A 23,924-nucleotide genomic window follows, 5' to 3' on the forward strand; every position below is an offset into this window, starting at 1 on the left:
ATCGTATATAACATCCAAAAGTGGCATGGTATCATTACGTTCCATCTTTGGACAACTCACTGTTAATTAAACCGTTTTCCCTTCCTTCAACTAAAGGAAGGAAGTCATTTCAGATTGGCATGGGGACTAGCAGTGAAAAGAAATGCAAATAACCCATGTGGGACCCTGTTTTTATTTTTATGATAGCATCCAAAGTGATCGTTTTCTTCTTTATCCTTGGGAACCTATGATTCCTCTATATATCTCTCTAAACGGCTATAATGATTAATCATCTACATATCAAAACTTTCTTATTTTAATTTCAAGCACTGGTTTTTCTTTCATCTACCAGTTTAGACCCTTTGTTGTTTTTGCAGGGTTCGCGCAGTTTATCTGACAGAATTGACGGGAGATATTCTAAGTACAGTGTTCACAGAGAGTCTCTTCAGCAGCGCCTGGATGACACCAAGTACAGAATCCCAAGCTTCAAAGTAATGCCCTTTATATACACTTTCAGTCTTTGGGCATTATTCATGTTTATGGCTACAGCTTTCTAAGTAGCTGCCGCAGGTTTTGTGTACGGGTACTAATTATAAAAGAAATTTCTTGATGTAGGAGATAGATTTTCAATTCTGTAGAAGTAGAAGATAAAAATCCAAAGACTGTGTTTATAACTTTTTACCTGAGAACTCATCTTTAAGTTTATGCCATTGTTGCTTAATATGTTGTTTGTCTATGGGAATTGATGCTGCTTAAGAAATCCTGAGCCAGGAAACCTCTGGTCTCTTGATTGGTCAGAGGCTTAGTGTGGATGGTGGCCCCTCTCAATATGTAAGTTCAACTACTCTCGGTGCTGAGGTCCCCAGTAGGTGAAGTAACATATAGTATTTCATAGCGTTGGCATTTATAGTCATTCCTTTCATAAGAATAAGAACTCCATATTACTACTTCAGCCTATGGTTCACTAGTGTGGAATCAACATAGGAGAGGGGGAAGATCTGACCATACTGACAAAAAGCCTACCTTTCCCTAGAGTCTGTCCAAGACCCATGTGTGGTATGGGTGACTTTCAACTCATTTGACCCTGAACAGTTATTAGCCTAGAGCAGGGCTTCTTAACCCTGGCATTAGTGACGTTTGTGCCGGGTAATTCTCTGTTGTAGAGGCTGTCCTATGCATTGCAGGATGTTTAGCAGCATCCCTAAGAATCTACTTACTAAATACCGGTAGCATTCCCCATCCCAAGTTGTGGCATCTAAATGTGTCTCCAGATATTGCCAAACATCCCCTAGAGCAGCGGTCCCCAAACTTTTTGGCACCAGGGACCAGTTTCGTGGAAGACAGTTTTTCCACGGACAGGGCAGGGGGTGGGGGTGGGGAGTGAGGGACGGTTCGGGCAGTAATGCGAGCGATGGGGAGCGATGGGGAGCGATGGGGAGCGATGGGGAGCAGCAGATGAAGCTTCACTTGCTTGCTAGCTGCTCACCTCCTGCTGTGCGGCCCGGTTCCCAACAGGCCATGGACGGGTACCAGTCCACAGCCCAGGGGTTGGGGATCCCTGCCCTAGAGGGCAAAATTGCCCCCCATCGAGAACACTGACCTAGAGAGAATCCATCTATATTCTAATGTACACTCCAAGTCGATTTAGAAAATAACAAAACACTAAAGGTTCTTTTGGCTTTTTTATATTCTTACAAACTTCAATATATATGAATATTCATAACACTGTATATATTCACTTATTTCAGCCAAATATAATTATTTTTAAGATGCTTCTTGCCTCCTCTGAATGTAATTGGATAGAATGCTCAGTGGATATAAAGACAGTATTCATTTACATAAGTCCTCCCTAGCATGCTTAAAATGAGCACTTCACTTCTCCATCTCAAACAAAAATTTAACACAGTTATGCCATGTTATTTATACCCTTATTGTAAAGAGGGCGTCCTGGGGCTTTGTGCTTTTTTACCTTTGCTTTTTATATTGGTATTATTTACTATAGTAGTGACCTTGTTGTCTCATATGGTGAGTTTTAAATTGTCTTCCAACGTTCTCATCAGGTCCCATATACTCAAGCATTTCTCCACCACTGAGAGGAGTGCCACTAACTTTAAACAGAAGTGAAAGGCTTAGGTAACAAGAGCTAATAATAATAACGACTCATTATTGAGCATATATTAGAACAAACTACATAAAATTGCTCTTTTTTTATGTGTCTCATGCTTTATGTGCATTACCTCATTTAATCCTCACAGCAACCCTGTCAGTTGGCACCATTATTTTTCCATTTTTACCATTGAAGAAAACGAAGTTATAGGGCAGTTAAGTGGTTGAATCAGGGTTCAAACCTAAATCTGCCTGGCTTCAAGAATCTATATCCTTGAGCAGCAGGCTATTATAGTATAAATTTGTACCTGATATTCCTTAATTTTTTTAGAAGTCACCAAATGTAGGGACTATATCTTTAATAAATAAAAGTCAGTTGTCTCCAAAAGTACATAAACACATTATATGCCTCTTAATTCAATAGAGGTCTGGATGCAAATGAAGCATTAAAAACATTATTTCCCAATACAGTTAGATCCGGTATTAGGTAAGTCAGTGCTGTCTAGTGGCACCCAAATTGCTGTAAATCAATGCAATTTCCATAACAGCATATGGCAAAGCTATGAATGTTTAACACGTTCAGCCAGTAATCTCATTGGAGTTCTCTTTAAAATTACATTTGCAGCTGAAGAGGAAATCAAGCCTGGTTTGTGAGGCCAACACTTATCAAAATGAGAAATAAGGTTGAAAATTTTGCAAATAGACAGTACAAATATAAGGAAGAGGCACAAAGCACATCTTGTGACGACATTGTCCCACATTAATACTAAACATTTTTAAATGTTAATCCATTTTCCTGATGAATATGTAGGTTACTGTCATGTGTAGCAGAAGTCTGGCCTGAAATAATGTAGTGATCTAATGCAAAACTCATGAGAATATCACATCTTTTGTAGTCATTGTTGAGAAAAATGTGAGAATGCATTTTTGTGAATTGTAGATACCAATGATCATTTGCTTATATGCTTTTTATGAAAATAAGTTATTTATCAAGAATGAGAGGGGAGGCATGGATAATCAGAAAAGCTACCTCTGATTAACTATGGACATCTTGAAGAAAATAGTAAGAGGCATTGAGACTCTTTCTATCAAGGGATAAGGCGTCCCATTTACTACATCAGTTTCATAAGATGTTATTTCAGCAGCTCTTGACTTCTGTCATATTTTGCTAGGACAGAGTTCAAAGAAAAGGCTCTTGAGTTCATTGCTTCTACTATAAACTCTGGTTCCAGGAAATCAGTTAGTGTAGGATTCAGTTTAATGCAACAGACATAGACTATACAGATACTATATTGCAAAAGCACTGCACTACCTGTTGGAGGTGGGAGTGGCAGGATGTACAAACATGCAGAAGGCATGGTCTTCAAGTAGGGAATAGTAATCTAGTCATCTTAATCCTTATAGATAATTCTTGCACAGTTGTTTGAGAGCACAGTTTGGCAAACTACCACCCATGGGCCAAATCTTGCTTGCTGACTGCTTTTGTAAGTAAAGTTTTATTGGAATACAGCCGCATTTATTTATTCACGTGTTGTCTGTGACTGCTTTCATACTCAGTGGCAGAGTTGAGTAGTTGCAACAGAAACTGTATGGCCCACAAAACCTAATATATTTATTATCAAGCCCTCTACGGGAAAAATTTGCCAATTCCTGGTCCAGAGAAAGGAGAAATTACCAATCTACTCTTACTTCCTTTACACATTATGTAAAATATTCTTTTCTTTATTTACCAAAACATACTACCCAAGCTCTTTATAAAGTCATAATACTATCCATTCATTCAACAAATATTTATTGAGTTTCAGCTATGTGCCAGGAACTTTCTAGGCCCCTGGGACTCACGTCCGTGAACAAAACAAAGATCCCTGCCTTTTAGAGCTTCTGTTCTAATTGTGAGATGTTCAAGTTTGTTCTCCTTGTTGTTAAATACAACATTCAGCAAACCTTTACTGAGTTTACATTGTGTATAAAGCGCTGTGCTGGAAGCCGGAGAGGATGATGACATAGTAAGAAGAGCCATTGTCAGTCCTTAGGAACTCAGAGTCTTCACACAGACAACTGTAGTACAAAGGAGAAAGGGGTACATGCTGTAAGGGTGACCCAAAAAAACTGCAGTGGGAGTTCAGAGAAGAAAGATGCTCTCAAGTCTTGAAAAGAGGCTTGTGATGACAAGGTACAGGGAAAAGGATCACTATTAGCATTACAGTTGTAGACCCCTGACTGTATTACTGTTAGCAGACAAATAACTGTTGGACTAGCAGAACTATATTGGCAGCTGGCTGCTCTCATGTCGTTGCTGATGTCAGAAGGCAGTGAGACATCCAATATGGCCACACTGCTGGTGGAGGGGAAGTGTAGCAGAAAGTGTACAAGTCAGGTTCTCTTTCAATCCAGAAAGAGAACCAACTCCTGCTGTTTACTCCCATGGCAATCACCAGGACCAAATGATCAGATTTCTAGAAACCTATTGAGAGTTTTAGCAGGACCAATGTCCACAACTGCTGAGAGCATAATGTAATTTTTTTTTTAAATTGTAATTTTTTTATTGGAAAACAAATATACAACTTGGAATGGATTTGAGGCAAATTGTGCCATTAAGCAGATTTTCTTTAAGTGGCTAAAACAAAGTTTAAAAAGCAAGTAACAATAAAAGAAAATGTTTCTGGTACAGGACCAGCAGTACAAAAAAATAGTGTACGAGTACCTGGATAAAACACCCGTTTTGCATAATGTAATATTGTACTAAGCTTACCAAGTTAACTGGTCAAAGCCTGATCTAAAAGTTTAAATTTAGAATTCAATTCAAAGCTGAATCTGACCCAGATCGTCTCTGTGTAGACAACAGAAACATTTCACAGCTTCTCGTTCATGAGGCCTAACTGGGTTTCTGTAGGACATACAGACTTCCTTGCTGTCCCAGCTGTTTCAAATAGAACAGAATGTTCAAAAGTCAGCCAATAACACAGCATTGCTAATCTGAATTCACGAAAGAGCATGGTTTTGTCCAAGATATTCCCATTTGCTACCTGCCCTTTTTGCTCTCTACCCATGCTAAATATATGGTTTTAATTAGCAGTGGATTTTTTAGTAAAATCACAAAGGCATATTTTGTTCCCATCCTTCCTCCTCCTGAAAAAAAAAATCATGATTTTCAATTTCCAGTAGAAGAGTTCATATGCAATTTCTTTTTAAAGAAGCAGATTTTTACAGGATGAGATGAGGTAGGTGAGGAAGTGCTGATAATGGCTTTCAGCACAGGTTTTGAAGCCAGAGTTTGCCGAAGCCCTTTGTCATATTTGTTCAATGTAAGCATGTGTATGCTATAAGAATGTGCTTTGCTCCTGGAAGCTATTTCTCCCTCCTTGAATCTCTCCGTGGTTTGTTTATGCTTTGCTCATAGCAATTAATGGCTGTTAGCACTTTCTTTCTAAGGTCAGCTATTTCTGTACGTATCTTAAATCTTCTACAATTGTAGCTTCTGAAGCACGCAGTGCGTAACTCCTCATGCAATTCAAGACTGTAGGTGATTTTTATTTAATGACTACTAAAATATATCACCAGTGTATTATTCAGATAATTTTACAAATATTGCTTGGGAACAGTAGTAGCAATCATGGGGGAATTTGAGGGAGCTTTAACCCCACAATACCCCAGTTATCTCATTTATAACCACCTCTCTCCATGCTTTGTTAAGAAATCCCATGTAATCTCCTACGTAAATATAACTCCATGCTTCCCCCAACCCCAAGCAATTTTGCCATCCTTTAAGCCTCTCCTATATACAGATTTAGGGTCCAACGCTAATCTTTAAGTTAACATAAAAGAAATAGTAAGATAACTATAGGTAAATACTGAAATCTGGGAAATGCTATTCTACTGGATTGTATGATTTTTGAGGGTAGACACTGTCTGCCTTATCTTCGGCTCCAGAATACACAATTCATGCTAAATTGGTGATTAAACTTTCTTTTTTCTAACTTTAGCCTTTTATGGAATTCTAACAAAAGTTTAATTGCTATTTTTCCAGTAATGCTTAGATGACACATCTGAAACCCCGTAGGCAATCAAATCATGCTGAACTCTGAAGCAATTTTTATGCTTTTGAAGTGATCCAGCCATAATATTTAACTAGTTGATTACATCTTGCTCTTTAAAAGTTAAACAAAAGGTTGCCAAATGAGTTGGTATTTTTCTTTGGTATAAAACCTGAAAATAGCAATGGATCAAAAGTGCTTATTTAGGAATCAACATGGGTACTTAGATGAGCACATAACTCTACCAAACCCAGTTCCCCTAACAAGCCACATGCTTTCTTCACCTTTCTCAATAATTTACTCAACAAGAACATTAAGAAAGGAAAGATTATGAAGGAGTTTAACTATAAAGATACCATTGTTAATCATGTCAAATTCAAAATTCTAGATATGAATACTAGATACATAAGGAATACCAATTAAATGTCTTATTAGTTTTTAAATAAACATGTTATAACGTATTCATCCAAACAATCACTGTTTCCTTTGAAATAGTCACTTTAAGAGAGGAAGCACTGATTCCAGTGAGGCACCATCATTATAAAATATCTCTGCATCTCTGCTTTTGTTTCTTAAGTCAGTGACATCTTTTTGCGTATCCTTGTTTATGGCAACTTTCTACCCACTACGAATACATTCAGTTTCTGAAAATGGATTAAAGTCATGTAGAGCCAAGTCCAAAACGAGTAAAAAAACAAAACAAAACAAAAACTGAGTATGATCTTTTTCATTAGTGAGTCACTAGTAATATTAAATTTTATACCATAAAATAATCAATTGCATAAAGGTAAATTTATCAAATTGCCTGATCTAACACGGTATTTTCATGAGTCTGTTCATGAGCGTGGCTTCATGTTTATAGCATTATGGTATAAATTTGGAAAAGATAGTTTGCATAGTTAGATGTACTGGTTGTTCAGTGGTTCTGCTCGGGTAGATTAGAGTTAGAAGACGTTAGTGCTGAGAAATCTTAGGAGATGATCTGGTCCAGCGCCCTCATTTCCTTATATGAAGAAACAGAGAATGTGAGAGTGACAGTCTCCTTCTTCCCAACTTCCACATAGCAAACTTTCATTTCTGTACTTTGGTCAAGAATAATTATATATGATCATTATTGACTTTCTTAATGCAAATGGCACTGTGCTAAATTGTGGAATATTGGGATGGGTAGGTAGAAAGAGGTGATCAAAGCCCCACCCTTATGGAGGTAAAATGCTATATAATAGCAGCTGTGCAGATTGAGTTATGGAGGGCAGACTTTAAGTAAACTGTCTGTCCAGATTGAAGTTTCAAATAGGAATAAAGTTTACTGAGGAAGTGGTTAAGCTTTTTCGAGCACTGATGGAGAATTGGGAATTAAGAGTGGGGAACAATGCATTGTTAAGCTAGAGACAAATTCAGGAAAACATTTCTGCCACAGATTCAGAAACACATAAGTGCTTTTTCCTTTTCTCTGGGGGAAGAGTTGGATAAATTAAAATTTACAAAAAATTAAATGCATCATTTGTCTTATAAACTTTGAACTTAGAGTATTTCTGAGAGAAAAATACTTGGTGGGCATCATTAAATATTAATCATTAGAGATCAGCTTAGCAAAAAGATTTAGTTGGGTTGGAACAACTTTTAAGAAACCAATTACAATGTGGGTTATGAAAGAGAAGTGGAAGAAACCCAGGGAAAATATTAGAAAATGCAAGTTCCTTCACCCAGTGGAATTTTTGCAGGGAATTCTGGTTAAATAGCTTGTTGAGACTTAAGACAGAAATAAAAATAGGTCCCTGTGCTAAGGATATAAGAGTTGGCAAAAAGCAAAAGCTAGGATTATTAAAATTGCAAAGAATCTTCCTTTTTAACCAGTACTTCCTTTTTAATATTTAAGTATTTAACTGAAAAACAGGTAGGAATTAGAAAGAAACAGTCATCTTATGGTCACCCTGTAAACTTTACTTAGATAGAAATTCCACAAGTTAATCAATGTATAATTGGAGAATATGAAGATATTGTTTTCATATTCTGATATGTTGATTGTTCAAAGGGATCGTGAAATATTTTTCTTTTAGTATGTTCTTTCAGGGTTCATTTCATTAGTTATCTTTCAAGGTAGCACTGGGGATTCTGACAGTCTTTTGAAGACTTAGAAAATTTGGGAACTTAAAGACCTACAGCTGACCATTGAACAGCTCGGTAGTTAGGGGCACTGACCCTCCATGCAGTGGAAAATCAGACTTGTAGTCAGCCCTTCACATCCACAGTTCCGCATCCACATTTCCACATCCTTGGGTTCAACCAATAGCAGATCATGTAGAACTATAGTATTTACTATTGAAAAAAAATCTGTGTTTAACTAGACACACACAGTTCAAACCTGTGTTGTTTAAGGGTCAACTGTTCATTGAGTCCCAGGTGTATTCCAATAGCTACTTTAGAATGAGTTGACATGGGCCAACTAGAGGCAGAGCTGTGGATCTGGCTATTATAGTTCAGATGTGCCATACTAAAGGCCTGGGTGGAGCTGGAAGATACACAGATAGAAAGGAGAATTATGCTTTCAATCAATGCTAGAAATCTCCACTTAATCGTGGTTCCTATATAAAATGTGAAAGAGAAAAGCGTAATCTATGGTTTCCTGCTAAGAGATGCTTAGTTGATTATGGGCCAGTAAGAGAAAGGAAAAAATAAGGAAAAGCACACACTCACATTTTGCCCATTGACACCTGGGCTGAGAAAGACAGTGAGAAAGGACAGGAGTGGAGGTCTAAGTCTGGGCGTCTTGCTGAATGAAGCAGATGGCGCAATGACAGCCTCAAAATGTGCCTCCCAGAGGAAGGATGAAGTACGCAGGATAGTCAAATCCTATTCGCTCTTCCCAAGGTTTGGTTTTAAATTTCTAAAACAAAATCAACTGGCATCAAACCATAGATTATATCTTTTCTGTTACCAGAAAAAGAACCACTTATATTTTTAATTATACAACCAGCTTCTTGGCATATGACAGTTAAAAATATGGCATATTTAGGAAATACAAAAAAAATTAACAAGAAAATAAATAATCCAACAAATATTTTTAAAAACCTATTTGTGTAATTTAAGGGTGTATGTTTCCCAGCTCTTACTTATAAATATCTTTTTATATTGAAATCACCATTTGTTGATAATTTTATTTCCTCCTTTTTTCATGTAACATTTTATATATGTGGGAATTTTCTCTATCATCATCATTATTATCATTATGGTTCTACCATACTTTACTTTCCTGATCTCCTATTGTTGGAAATTTAAGGTTAATTTCATCTTTTTTCTATTATAAGTAGTCACTTGATGAACATCTTGGTATAAAAATCTTTGTCCGTATTTTTAATTTATTAACCTAATAGATACCTAGAAGTATACTGGATGACACTTTTTTTTTTTTTTTTTTTTTTTTTTTTTGCGGTACGCCGGCCTCTCACTGTTGTGGCCTCTCCTGTTGCGGAGCACAGGCTCCGGACGTGCAGGCCCAGCAGCCATGGCTCACGGGCCCAGCCGCTCCGCGGCATGCGGGATCCTCCCAGACTGGGACACGAACATGTGTCCCCTGCATCGGCAGGCGGACTCTCAACCACTGAGCCACCAGGGAAGCCCATGGATGACACATTTTAAGGCTGTTTATTTGTACCCATTTTATCTTATTTGTCTAATACATTGGCAGAGTTGTTCAAAATATTTCCTAATTACCTTCTTAATGTCTATAGATGTTCTAGTAATATTCCTCTTTCATTCTTAATATTGGCAATTTATATCTTCCCTCTTTTTTCTTAATTAATCTCAGTAGAGGTTTTTAAATTTTATTGATCTTAAAAAGAATAACAGTATGGGTTTCATTTTTTCACTACTTTTCTGCTTTCTATTTAATTGATCTTTGCTCTTTATTATTTCCTTCCTTTTACTTAATGTAGGTTTAATTTGCTCTTTGTTTTCTAGTTTCTTAAGGTGGAAACTTGGATTATCAATTTGAGACGTTTCTTCTTTTGTAATATACACGTTTAATGTTATACATTTCCCTCCAAACTGTTTTAACTGATTCTCACAAATTTTGATAAATTATGCTTCTCTTTTCATATAGTTAAAATATTTTCTCATTTTTCTTTTGATCTCTACCTTGACCCACCCATGAGCTATTTAGAAGTATGTTCTTTAATTTCTAAATTTGGGGGAATTTTTCAGATATCCTTCTGTTGTTTATTTCTTCTTTCACCCCATGTGGTTAGATGGCATCCTTTGTATAATTTCAGTCATCTTAAACTTATTGAGATTTGTTTTATCACCCAGCATGTAGTCTGTTTTGGAGAATATTGGATGTGCGCTTGAAAAATACTTGTAATCAGCTGTTTTGGGGTAGAGTATTCTATAAATGTCAATTAGGTCTAGCTGGCCAGTAGTGTTGTTCAAGTCTTCTTTATGTTTACTGGTTTTCTGCCTACTGTTTTATCAGTTACTGAGAGAGGAATGTTGAAATATCCAACTATAATTATGGTTTTGTCTATTTTTTCCTTATAGTTCTATCAGTTCTGCTTCATATATTTTTGGCACTGTGTTAATATGTACATACAATTTAGGACTGTTATCCCTTTCCCTTAAAATTGTTGACTTATTCAACCACTCACATTTCTTTTTTTTCATATATAGAAAATGAGGAAGTTTAATACAGTCGAACTTTGAACAACACAGGTTTGAACTGCATATGTCCACTTACATGCAGATTTTTTTTTCAATAGTAAATGCTACAGTACTACACAATCCACAGTTGGTTGACTCCACAGCTGCAGAACCATGGATACAGAGGGCCAACTATAAGCTATACGTGGATTTTTGACTGCACAGAGGGTCGGTGCTCCTAACCCCTGCGCTGTTCAAGCGTCAATTGCATATCCTTTCCTTCCCAGGAATCCTACAATGAATGACTTCCAGTTTCTTATGAAATTCTCATAATTAGTGAAAACTATAAATCACTTGGTTAAAAACCACAGGGCCTTCATCCTAAATGAACCTAAACTCCCTTTTGGTACATGAAAACTGATGATCTTAAGTCATTTTAGGATTATGTCCATGCTTTTAGCTCAGAATAAATGTGTCTTTTACAGACGTGTGAGTGAGTCTGCATGTGTGTGTGCACATACACACACACACACACACACACACACACAGACTTGTTCTTTTTTGGCCTTTTGCGTTTGCATACATATATATGTGACAAAGAAATAAAATATAAACTTGGTACTTAGTGCAGAGAACGACAACTAATTCACCAGATAGTCATGCTACATGAGGCCTTACTGTTTTGAAGAATCTGTTTAGGCCACCTAACCAGCAGTTGTTTCATCTAGAATCTTTGCCACCATTCTTGATCCCTTCCTCTCCCTTGACCCCGCAGTCATCCTCAATCACAGTCTTTTAACTGGTATTCCCACTTCTACATTTGTGCTGTTTCAGTCTGTTTTCCACAAAGAGGCCAGAGTAATCTTTGAGAAATACAAATCAAAGCATGTCATTCCTCTCCTCAAAACCCTTGATTGCCTTCCGATTGTACTTAAGTAAGAAGAAACCCACATCCAAATCCCACCTCTGGATCTCATTGTAACCACTTCCCCAGGCTCAGTGTGCCTAAGCCATGGGCTTTCCTTCAGTTCTTCAAACACACCAAACTCTTTCTTACCTTCTTAGCACCTTCACACGAGCCTAGAGCACCACTCCCCGACCACCCTTCTGCTCCCCCTTACCTCCCACTTTTCCATCCTCCACCTATGAGTTTTCATCTGGCTAACCCATTGATTCATACTCAGCATTCAAATTATTGCCTTAAATATCACCTACCAGAGGAAACTTCTCTGGACCCCAAATCTAAATGTAGTTCTGCCTATTATTTCCCATTCTTCTTCTTATAGCTCTTATCATAGTTTTAAACTATATTGTGTTTTGTATAGTTTGTTTAATGCCTTTCTCTCCTGCAATCCTGAAGATTTCATGATCATATACACCAGTGTTTTATTTGCCCTTTGACCAGCATATAGTAGGTGCCAAATAAACGACTGTTGAATGAATGAACGAGTGCAAGAAAGAAAAAATGAAGTGAAGTAAATAATTAGAAAACATTTAAGAGAAAACAATTGCAATTTTTTATCAAGTAAATGTATCTTAAAGCACCTGTTTTTTAACCTATTTAATTAGTAAAATTTTTCAAAGATATAATTCCCTAATTCCGTTTTTCAGCTAAGATTTGGGGAAAAGGACACATTCATACAGTCCATGAGGAGAGGGACCTTTTCTGTATTCATTTTGGTTTATGTATTAAATATTTGTTGAATGAGTATTTGTATAATCATTATGGAAAGCAGTCTAGGTAAATGTATTTAAAAACATCAAATTGTTTTTACTGACCCCGTATTTCCACCCAAGAATTTGTCATAAGGAATAGACCTAAATATGGGAAAGGTTATATATTTAAAGGTATTTCTCATAGTGTTATTTATAGGAGTAAAACATTGGAAACCACCTAAATGCCCAGAAGACTAATACCTGAGTAAAGCATGATATATTCACTAGACAGTATATGAGTAACGTAAAGCTAAAGGTTAATGACTTTTAAAATGTTTATATTATTAAATGTAAATAAATAACAGAGTTTTACAACAATATTTACAAATCTTATCCACAGGAAAAAAAAGACTGGAAAGAAATATGTTATGCTGTTATGGCTACAGATGATTTCCTTCTCTCTCGTTTTTTCATATTTTCTTTAACATCCACACATTTTATTTTTTACAAGGATTATAATTATATTAAACTGTGGTGTAACATAGCTGGCATCTTGAGGTTCAATTTTATTTTCAGTACATTTAAGTGAATCCCAAGCCTTACATTTTTCAATGATTTGAACTAAAATGCTGTGCTCTCTTTTTTAGGATGACAGAAACTTTGCTGAAGGTTCCCATGCTCATGGGTTAGATCAGTCATCCTCTTGGCAGGATCACAGGTGCTTCCTGTCTAGTCCTCAATTTTCACACTTGCACTGTAAGTAATGATGTCCTGTACCAGCTTTTAAATTGAATTTAAGAAAATGCATCTCATGGAAAGATTAAAGCATAAGGCCAGTACATGATAGTAATATTCATGTTGTAAGTTTGAAAAAATGTTCATTATGAATCATACAAATAATACCCAAGTATATTTATAATATTACCTAACTTACTAAAAATATATGGAATCGCTTCTTTTTAGACCTTACACTTCTCATAAAAACTGAAAATGAATTACCCAAGGTAAAAATCTTAATTAAGCAACTTTTTTTTGGCCTGGAGATTGCTAGTAACTATGGATGAGTGGGTAAGGAAGTTAGATGGTATTGTAATAAAATTCAAGTCATCAAAAAGTAGAAAATCTCTGCATAGAACTGTTCAAAAATATCTAATTTTGTGCAAAGAATAAGGATATGAAAACTATTATCGTCCGATTTCATTCTGTGAATAATACAGTGTAAATATTGATAAAATGTCACACACATTGACAAAGTGTGAGTCTGTTGACCCAGGATACCATCTCCAACCACTTATGCTTCACCTTGGATGTAATGTCCTTAAAGAAGCCTTCAGGACTCACAGTTTTAAGTATGGTTTCTGTTATGTGTGCCCACAAAGCATTACAATTTTCCTTTAAAACCTTTCTCATACTAATTATGGAATTATTTGCTATTTGAGTGACATTTTGTTTACTGACTCTTCTCTTCACCGAAGAGTGAACTCCATGATGTTAGGAGTGATGTCTGTTTTATGCACCACTGTTTCCTCAGCATCCTATATAGAACTTGGCACATAGTAAAGGCTCAATTAATATTAGAGGAATGAGTGTATGAGTTTTTTATTTCAAGTCCACTTTTATCCAATCCATTTGGGACTCAAATGTTAATAGATTCTTAGTTAGATAACCATTTAGCTCTTCAGTTTTCCATGGACATAGAGTTTGTACATTCAATTTGACAATGCTGTCATTTAAAAAAACTAGGCTGCTATAAAATAAAATATCAAAATTAGCCACAAGGAAGTAGGTCAAATCCAAAAATGATAACTCTCATTTTTGCTGATTTATATTCATAGAGTCATCAAATAAATATTTACTGGTTTCTGATAAATGGTTTGGCTTCCATTATATCATAATTATTTTATTGCAAAAGCTAAGCATTTTCCCTTTCCTGTCCTAACCATTTTACCAAGTGATTCTATATATTTTCATAAACCCTCTGCTATTCTAATCCGGCAGTCACCCTTCAAATTGGATCATATCTCAGGTTTGGTTACTGTACCTCAGAATGTGATATACACATAGGACAAAATTTTTATTTTTCATATTAAGCAATGGAAAAATTTCCTCAGGTCTGTTTGATGTATGTAAGCATGGAAGAGGAGGAGGGTGGGGACAGAGCACCATCAAACATCATATCCCATCCATTAAGACATTTAAGAGCCTGGAGATAAACAGCGCCATGATATGAGCACAGAGGTCATTGTTCTACTGGTATTTAATTTTGCCATTATGACTTTCATAAGGCTCCCTAGAAAGGTACCTAGAAGAAAGTGGTTAGAAGACATTAAGGGGAAAACATGAAATTTTTTAGAATTTTATTTAATACTGTGACAGGCAATAAAAGAAACTGTATTCAGCTTTTCATTCAGTAACATTTCATGACTAGCCCTGGTCATTTCTCTAAGATATAGTACTTATAGGCTGCCATAGGTTTCTATATAAATACACTGGCTCAAAAAAAATAAAGTTAAATAAGAATAGGAAAAAATATCATTGAGAACATAATTTGGATAAGAAAATACTTATTATAGTCTATATTGTACAATCTGACTGAAAATTTAGCTTAGAAAGTAAACCTCTTTATTAATTTATTGGTAAATTATTTATTTATTTACACATAGTTTTACTGTTCTTTTTGACAAGTTTGTTTTATGATTTTCCTCCCATACCTACCTCCATGTTTTTAAGGTTACTTTAAAAAGTTTAATCATAGGTACTATTGTTAATAATTTTAAGTGATTTAATAAACTTATTTCTAGAAATAATGTTTATTCTTATTTGCTTTTCTGATGAACCTTGAATTTTTTATATCTTTTTCATGATGTAGTATTTTTGGAAGCGAATTAGAATCATCCTGAATACTTCTCCATTTTTGTAGCACAAACAATTTCAGCTTAGTTATAGAAACTGTCCTGTAATCTTTCTTGAAACTTCAAAATTAAAAAGGAGATCTGTCAAGATCAACAAAGAGAAAAATGGAGCCTATAGTAATTCGATAATACAGGGAATGGAAGATATCTTAAAAATATCATTAATGCCCTCAGAGAAACGAGAATATAGTACATTTAGTAAAAATATGAGCAAGATGCTATAAAAAAGGAACACAGGATAAGAGGTCTCAGAAATTTAAAATATGAACTAGAAAGGTGGAAAACAAAGTTGAGAAACCTACAAAGTAGAAGATAAGGAAAAAGAAAGAATGGGACAATAGGAGAGAAAAGATAAGATATTCAGAAAATCAGTACAAGGAGGACAGTACCTGAGTAGTGAGAGTCCTGGGATGAGAGAACAAAGAAAACAGAACAAAGGTCAGAAGCGGGGGGGATGATGAGGGCTCACCCAACAAACAGCTGTTGCACATCTTTTGTGGGAGCACATCCAAGAAAGGGAGGTAAATATTTTCAGTTTTTGTATCTCTGAGAATGGGTTTCTTCCACTCACACTTGACTGAGACTTTGGCTGGCTATAAAATTCTAGGTTAGAAAGGACTTCTTCTGAAGTCATTGCACAATCATCTTCCAAAATCCAGTGTTGCTGTTGAAAAACCTTATGTCTTTTTGTTTTGACTCCCATTCCTTTGACGTGATCCTTTTCACCACCACTGCCCCACCCTCACCCCTGGCCCAGCAACTTTTAGGATTGTCCCTTAAACCCCAGTGAGTTTTGTGATGATATGCCTCCCTGTGGGTCTTGGTTTATTGAGTTTTCTAACTATTTGCTGGGGCAGGGTTGGGGGGGGGGAGCTTTTCATCTGGACACTCATATTCTTTAGTTCTATCATAGTGAAGGAAGAAAGAAAAGATTCCCTCAGGAGAATCTTTAGGAAATAAACAAACTGATAGATTATTTGATTCATTTGAGTGCTTAGAAAAACTACTAATAGACATATGATTATTATAGGTATAACTGAGCTATTAGAAACAATTGAGAATGGTTATAAAGAGTAAAAACAAACAAAAATTAATTTATTAATGAATTTTAATAAATAATCAATTAATAACTCCAGGAAAAAATGAGCAAGAAAAGAAACATTGTCATAGTAGACCTATTAGGTTTGTGTGAGCCATATTTACATAGTCATAATAATGTAAATACTATTGACATAACTACAAGTCCAGATGTAACTATATAGGGAGGATGGGATGAGGGAAAGTGGATGGGTGTGGATAAGTCTAAAAATGATAAATCAGAAAATAGCAATATCAGCTTTTTCTTTCAAAAATTGAAGCAAGTACAGAAAATAAAGCTAAAAGGGTTGATTGTGGGCTTCCCTGGTGGCTCAGTGGTTGAGAGTCCACCTGCCGATGCAGGGGACACGGGTTCGTGCCCCGGTCCGGGAAGATCCCACATGCCGTGGAGCGGCTGGGCCCGTGAGCCATGGCCACTGAGCCTGCGCATCCGGAGCCTGTGCTCCGCAACGGGAGAGGCCACAACAGTGAGAGGCCCGCGTACCGAAAAAAATAAAAATAAAAAAAATAAAGGGTTGATTGCGGTTGAGTCTGGGGAGAAGGAGTGTGGGGCTGGGAGGGATGGGGCAAGAGACTGCTGTCTTTCTGTGTAGCCCTATGGTGCTATTTGATATGTGTATGTATGTACGCTTTGGCTAAAAAGAAATCTTAACAAAAATAAAACGCTACTGAGAAAACCCCAGCTTTTATGTCTGACTAGCGAGTACTGGATTTTCTTAACCTCTGAATGAAGCATGAAAGCTGGGGGTTGGAGTTTAGAGCAGTTGAGACCTGTGTGGAGACCCGGGGAGTAACTGAGGTGCTGAGGCAGACATGAGTTTATGAGCCCACAGAACAGGCTCCTTCTTACTCAGGTTGGGATTGGTACTGGATGAGGCCCTTTTGTCTGTGCTGTTGACGCTAAGGCACTCATTCTGCTGACTTAGGTGCCCTGTCAAAACTGTGACCAAACGAAAGCGTAGAATCACTGACCATGGAAAAAACAAAGGAAATGGGAAAATACTGCATAATTTGTGGTCTCCGAAATGATCCAGCATTAATGAAAGTTTGTTTTAAGTAGTAATTTATGTCAGCTTTGTGTAGTTCAGGTCAATTCAAGAAAAGATAGATTCCTCCTGCCAGGAAGAAGGGAAGAAATATATAAATTGTAAGTTTATATTACCATTGGAAATAGGAACACAGAAATCCATTATTTAGAGCCGTGATTACTACCAAATTTATCCTGGCTGGCTGGAAGCTATGGCCATGATTCAGGACACTCTTTTAGGAGGCTTGGATTCCATTACCTGCAGCCTGTAGACAGTGGGGGCTTAGTAAGAGAGACTCATAATGCCAGCTTTTGAAACTGTCATTTTTACTTTTTATAAGTAGTGACTGACCACTGGTCTCCATGTATAGCTCCTTTTAGGCTAAAGGAACACAACTCAGGACAGGGCCCTCACTCCTGGGGCCCGGACCAGACTGGGTTTGAATGAAGTCTGGAGTAAACTGATGACTCCTCGAAATCTCGAGTTCTTTGAGATTCAAATGCTAAATGTTTGTGGAGTTGGTACCTATAAACTCAATTTTTAAAATAAATGCAGATTGCAATTTTTCCATAATTCTAACATTGTGGTAAATAATGTTTATTTAAATAAATAAATAATTCCAAAAAGAAAGGACAGTGATTTTTCATGGGGCGGGGGGAAATGTTATCTGCAGACTACTTCAGGAGCTGGAAGTGAATCTTACATATTAATTTAACTTGATATTCTTAGAAAAGCAAATCAATGAAAGTTACTAACAAGTACTTTTTTTCACTTCCTTACTTCAGAATATGTCGCTATAAAAAGAAAAGTTAGTATTCTTAATTTGTTTTCTGACGTTCCTGTAGTGGAGGTTTAAGTCCCTCAGATGAGACTTGATCACAGCGAGAACAGCAGTACTCTTCACGTCTGTGTTGCACTGCAGGATCCCCCCGGCTAACTGAATGGACGCTTCATGTGTAGTCTGTCCTCAAATTTGTAAACTAAAGTGCCAAAGATTTATAGCAATAAAAATGTTGGGGGACTGCTGATGTAAAATATTATTTCTTGTCCTTTATAGGATTTATTTATTTCATGAAAGCACAATCTTTCCACCTCTCCATCTTATAGGTTCATTGTATGTGATAGTGCTTTTTTATTTTTTTTTTGGTGATTATCTTTTCACTGACCAATTAGGTGCCAGATATTTTTAAATAACTGAGTTCTGATTATTGCGATTTGACAAGGTATGTACTCTATAAATGCTTTCTAGAAAGCAGCTAGAAAATCCCCAGTTGACTCTCGTTTTGAAATCCCTTAAAATATATTCACGCGTTCAAACAACATTTACTAAGAGACTATGCACGAGGCTCTGTGTTTGGCTCTGGGGGAATACAGTAGTGACTAAGACAGAAAAGGTCACCTCATCTCATGGAAGAAACAGGTAGTAAGCAATAAACAAGCAAAATGGTGACTGGTGCTATAAAGGTGAAATCATAGAAGGTACCAGGACCAGAACTATGTATTAGTGATCAGAAGGTTACAATTGACCTGAAACTTGAATGGCAAGAAGAACCAGCTGAGTTAAAATTGGGTGGGAAGAGTTTTCCTGATAGAGGGAGCAGTAAGTGCAAAGGCCCCAGAGAAGAAAGGGGTATGGTCTTCTAGAGAGATGGAACACTGAAGGAGTGAGAGAGGGAGGGAGGGAGGGAGAGAAGGAGGGAGAGTGAGAATGAGTGAGGGAGAGAGTGATTGGGAGAGAGAGTGGTGGGAGCTGAGGTCCTGGTGGAGCCTTTTCAGCCACCATCAGGTGTTTGGATTTTATTCTAATTTCGCTGGGAGGCTGGGGGGGGCGGGAGGAGGGAAGGGTTAATGCAGTAGAGTGACATAATCGGATTTACCTTTTAGAAAGATCATTCTGGTGTGTGGAGAAGGACACAAGATGAAAACAGAAAGAGAGGAAATGGTGGCTTGGGCTGGGCTGATGGTAACGGAGGTGGTGTGAAGCAGAAGGAATCAGGTGAAATGGGCGGTAGAATCCTCAGAACTTACTCTTAAATTGGATGGGTCGAGCAGGCCGGCCAAAGGAAAGAAGGAACCAGGGTTTGAGAAACTGGGTGGATGAGTGTATCATTTTCTAAGATGCAGAGAGCAAGCGATGGGCAGACATCAGAGATTATAAATCAGGTGGGAGTGTTTGACATAGACATTTGGATATAGGCATCTGGAGCTCAGAAGAGAGGGAAGAGGTAGTAGAACAACAGTAAACCTACATTCCAGATCTAGTCTGTTTCCTTCTGTGTACAAAAGAGGATTCTATGAAGAGGAGGCCCTTAAGATTTCGCCCTCTAAAATTCTGCTTTAGCAGAATTAATGCTATTAATTAGCATATTAATGCTTTAATATCATTATATACTGAACAAACACACATCTTCCACCCTCACTCTTCAAATCTAAAACAAAATTAAATCCCATGAATATGTGTTTTTAAAAACATAGTAAACTATTTTATTCCTACATCGAAGATTGGTTGGTCCACGTAAAGTTTACAGAAAACTAGATCAAATGCAGCGATTACTTACAATTTTGTCAGCCCAGGGATTCTATTCATCTAGGTTTATTTTTCTCTTTTCTCCTACCTTGGCAGCATTTATCCAAAGAACGGTTGCTCCAGATTCACCTTCAATCAAGGAGGATGCCACAAGTTTACTGATGGATGGAACAAGTCCACAGTCCAAAAAGGAGGAATACGAAAGCAAAAACAGCAAAATGTAATTAGTTGCTTTACATGAGTGTTTTATAAATAATAGCATATGTATCCTTGCCACAGTTTGGCCCGGATTATCTAGCAGACGTATCTGTAGCTTCTGCTCTTCAGCATTGCCAACCATTGACTGAAATAACAGTGCAGTTGGTCTTTGTGGATGATATAAGTTAAACCAATCCAAATGATATCAGCTCATGAATGACATGCAACTAACTTATTGGCAACTTATACCAGCAGAGAAAGAATAATATTTTTCACCTTGCATTTTCCTTTTTCAGGTGTCGTCAGTCACATACTTCTGACCAAAATTTGGATTTATAATTGAGGTGTTTCAAAAATGACTGGCTAAAAAGGAGGAAAATGAGTACCCCTTGAGGCAGAAGTTGCCAGCACTTTAAATTCAGGGAGTGTTTATATACAATTGATTTTATTTTGATGCTTTCTCCCTCATAAATTATCATGTGTTATAACATGTCATGGAGATATGCATATATAATATTAGGCAGTCCACTTTACAAATGCTCAGGATTGTTACATCCATCATCTCAGCAGTCTGCTACTACGTGCAGTATCTTAAAATTTTTTTCCAATCATCCATTTTTTATAGCAATAAAGAATTTACAAATGATATTTGAATTGTAGAGCTCTAAAGAATTCATTCGTAGCACAATTTATTTATTTGTCTCTTTGTGGCCAAATATCCCACTGTGACCACTCCAGTCATATCCTGGACCATCTTTAGTTTACTCTGACCAAAATCACAGCACCAAACTCCTGTGTCCATGACATCTACTTGCCAAGAGTTCTAGTATAATTTGGTACTATCTATCTGCTTTCAGCATCTTAGCCTTTCTCGACATCAAAGTGTTTTTAAGAACCTATCCCCTTTACATGCTGATCTACCAGTGGAGAAAGATATCTATTAAATGCTAAATAAGAGTAAACATCCAGGAACTAAATCCCGCTGAGTCATAATGGAAAGATTCTGAACAGAGACAAGGACAATAAAGAGATATCTTTGGAATGTGCATTACATTTTGTGTTTGTTAACATCTACTCGCTTTTTAGATTTCTCATATTTCATGAAGATGCTTCTTTTTCTACTCAAGATACGTTTTCCTAACTTACCACATTTGAATGTGCAGAAGAAATGGCATTCTCCATGAACTCGAACTCAGTGGTCACTACGGAAGACAGAGATATTTTATTTCAAAATTTACCAGTACAATCTACATAACCTCTGATAGTACAGCCTTGCATTTTATCATTTATTCATTCCAAAAATCTTTTACTGAGTTATTACTATAGGCCAGTCATGGTGTTAAGAAGGAAAAAAGAGACATAAGTACAGGTGTGTATGTCCCAAAGTTTGTTTGGCACTAGGAATTACGTGAGAAAGGAGTGATGTGTTCAGGCTGGCTGGAGAAATTCTGGAGTAGACACCACTAAGCAGGTTTGATTTGTTTGTATCTAACCTTAAGACTTGGAGCCATTGATGTGCTAATGAGCACCAGAGGTTTTAGTGGGGGTGGTATCACTCTATGGTAATATCTGGGGTATTGAAAAATTATGTCAGTATTTTTTCCTTGATGTTTTGACCAGTACCATAATATTGATATTTTATCTCCTTGGATCTAAATGACTAACTGGGAAGGAAATAAGGGAGAAAATTAACAGGTTTTATTTAAATCCTACAGATAATGGTTAGATAGCTTTTCACTTAATGTGTTGGGAAGAACTTCATGTGGTCCATTCTTTTTAATAGAAACTGATCTAAAGCATTATTAGCACATCTGTGGTCATTAAAACAAAAAATTACATCAGGCCAGTTAGGCCTGAAAAGTGAAGGTAATTCAGATTGTGTACTTGGCAAAGCCTTGAAAACATGTTAGCTGATGATTTTATAACAGAGAGGGATCTTATGAAAGACTGTTTTTAATCTAAAAAAAAATAAAGCATGATATCATATTATTGAAGGCCGCATACTATGGTTGGATGAATAAAGGTGTCTGACTCTAAGTATGGAACACACAAGAACTTCAAAGGCAAAGTTAGCTTTTTGTGAGCAACAATTTTGTCAAAATTCCTTGGCCCTCTGTTTATATGGAATTAAATCCAAGGACCTGCCTCCTCTGAGGATTTTTCCTATCTCTTGCAGTCACCATAAGCTTGAGTTGGAAATTAAAAGGAATGCTAAAGAAACACTAATAGCTTGATTTGTACATTTCAAAGCCAGCAACTGTTTTTCCTTTACTCACCCCTTTGGCAAGATAATGTGTGATATCAGCCCCATTGAGTGGTTGGTCAGCCATATTGCTTGTAGCACTAGGACATTGGAAGGGATAAACCTTATTCTTGAAATGATCGTGGTCCAAGACTTAATTTGAAGATTGACCTTTTTGGTTTAATAATTTTGATTCTTCTGGCCACCTTTCTCCCTAAACATACTAAACTTCCATTGAAGTTACTGAAGGCCACAGAGGGGAGAAACACAGCTGGGAGGAATCTGGCTGGATGTTTTTCCCATTGGCTAAGGTCATTATTATTTCCTTGACTAATGTCTGATTTGAAGGCTGGAAACCAGTTGGTTATATAACATCTTATGCCGTTTCCCAGAATCACGAATTTTCCTTCTTGTTATAGTTTACATATTTTTACTAATAAAGAGATAAAATCTATAGCTTAACATAATAGTGCACATAAGGCATTTGGATTTAAAGGTTATGTGGATAAAAAATGCCTACCTACTTAGCTAAGAAAACAATTAAGCCTATTTTTCTTCATTCTCCTCCTTTCAACTGTGGTAAATGCATGAGGGTCAAGTCAGAGTTATGTAAAGCATACTTAGAATCACAGTGTTTATTACATTTTCTCTAATCTGTATTGAATCTTACAGTTAAAAAATAATTGTTTTATGTGGGACTAAATTCTTACATATAATTCGGTGGTATATTTACTTAGCAAACCCTATTTTAGGAAAGGGTAAATATCTCAAATTGTTTTACTCAGTATTTGTACCATAAGCCCAGCTACACATCATATGGTGGCCAACGATGTGAATTATCATTGAGGAAGTTATTCCTTTTCCAAGATTCTTATACCCCTCTTCAAACAAACTGTCCCAGTATTTTGTCTCAATTTAAAACAAAACAGAAAATTTGTGATTTTCATGGCCTTCAAATGAGGAAGCTGTCCTCATGAAAGCGTCTGGTTTTCTTGGATCAAAACTAAACCATGGGGCATCCCTGGTGGCGCAGTGGTCGAGAGTCCACCTGCTGATGCAGGTGACACGAGTTCGTGCACCGGTCCAGGAAGATCCCACATGCCGCGGAGCGGCTGGGCCCGTGAGCCATGGCCGGTGAGCCTGCGCGTCCGGAGCCTGTGCTCCGCAATGGGAGAGGCCACAACAGTGAGAGGTCCGCGTACCGCAAAAAAAAAAAAAAAAAAAAAAAAAAAAACTAAACCATGAACCTTAAGCTGGAATGTAAATTTGGGGAAGTTTGTATGTAAAGGCATTTCATGCTCTGAAGTATGATATAAAAATAGTTACATCTTTCAACTTTCAAGTTCTCAGATGTTTAGCAGTAAAAACGTATCAGCTTATCCCTATTTGAAAAAAGAAATTTAAACCATGAAAGGTTCCGTCTAGTTTCATTTCCGTACAAAACACGACACATCTAGGTTAAGGCTAGGAGAAATGCTTACATCTAGAAGCAGAATTTTAGATTCCAAG

General features: G+C 36.8%; 1 protein-coding gene across 1 annotated transcript in view; it reads left to right on the forward strand.

Annotated features, from left to right (window-relative positions):
• CEP128 (centrosomal protein 128) overlaps nt 1–20,199 on the forward strand; it is a gene marked incomplete at its 3' end in the record, with an annotated part of 415,812 nt that extends 395,613 nt beyond the window's left edge. The window contains exons 21-23 of the mRNA XM_082855117.1: nt 357–470; nt 13,058–13,166; nt 20,072–20,199. Coding sequence (XP_082711243.1) covers nt 357–470; nt 13,058–13,166; nt 20,072–20,199 — 351 coding nt within the window. The remainder of the gene's footprint in view (nt 1–356; nt 471–13,057; nt 13,167–20,071) is intronic.
• Nucleotides 20,200–23,924: the final 3,725 nt, after the last annotated feature.

Source organism: Leucopleurus acutus (assembly GCF_964270905.1).
Source record: "Leucopleurus acutus genome assembly, chromosome: 1".
Classification (NCBI taxonomy): domain Eukaryota; kingdom Metazoa; phylum Chordata; class Mammalia; order Artiodactyla; family Delphinidae; genus Leucopleurus; species Leucopleurus acutus.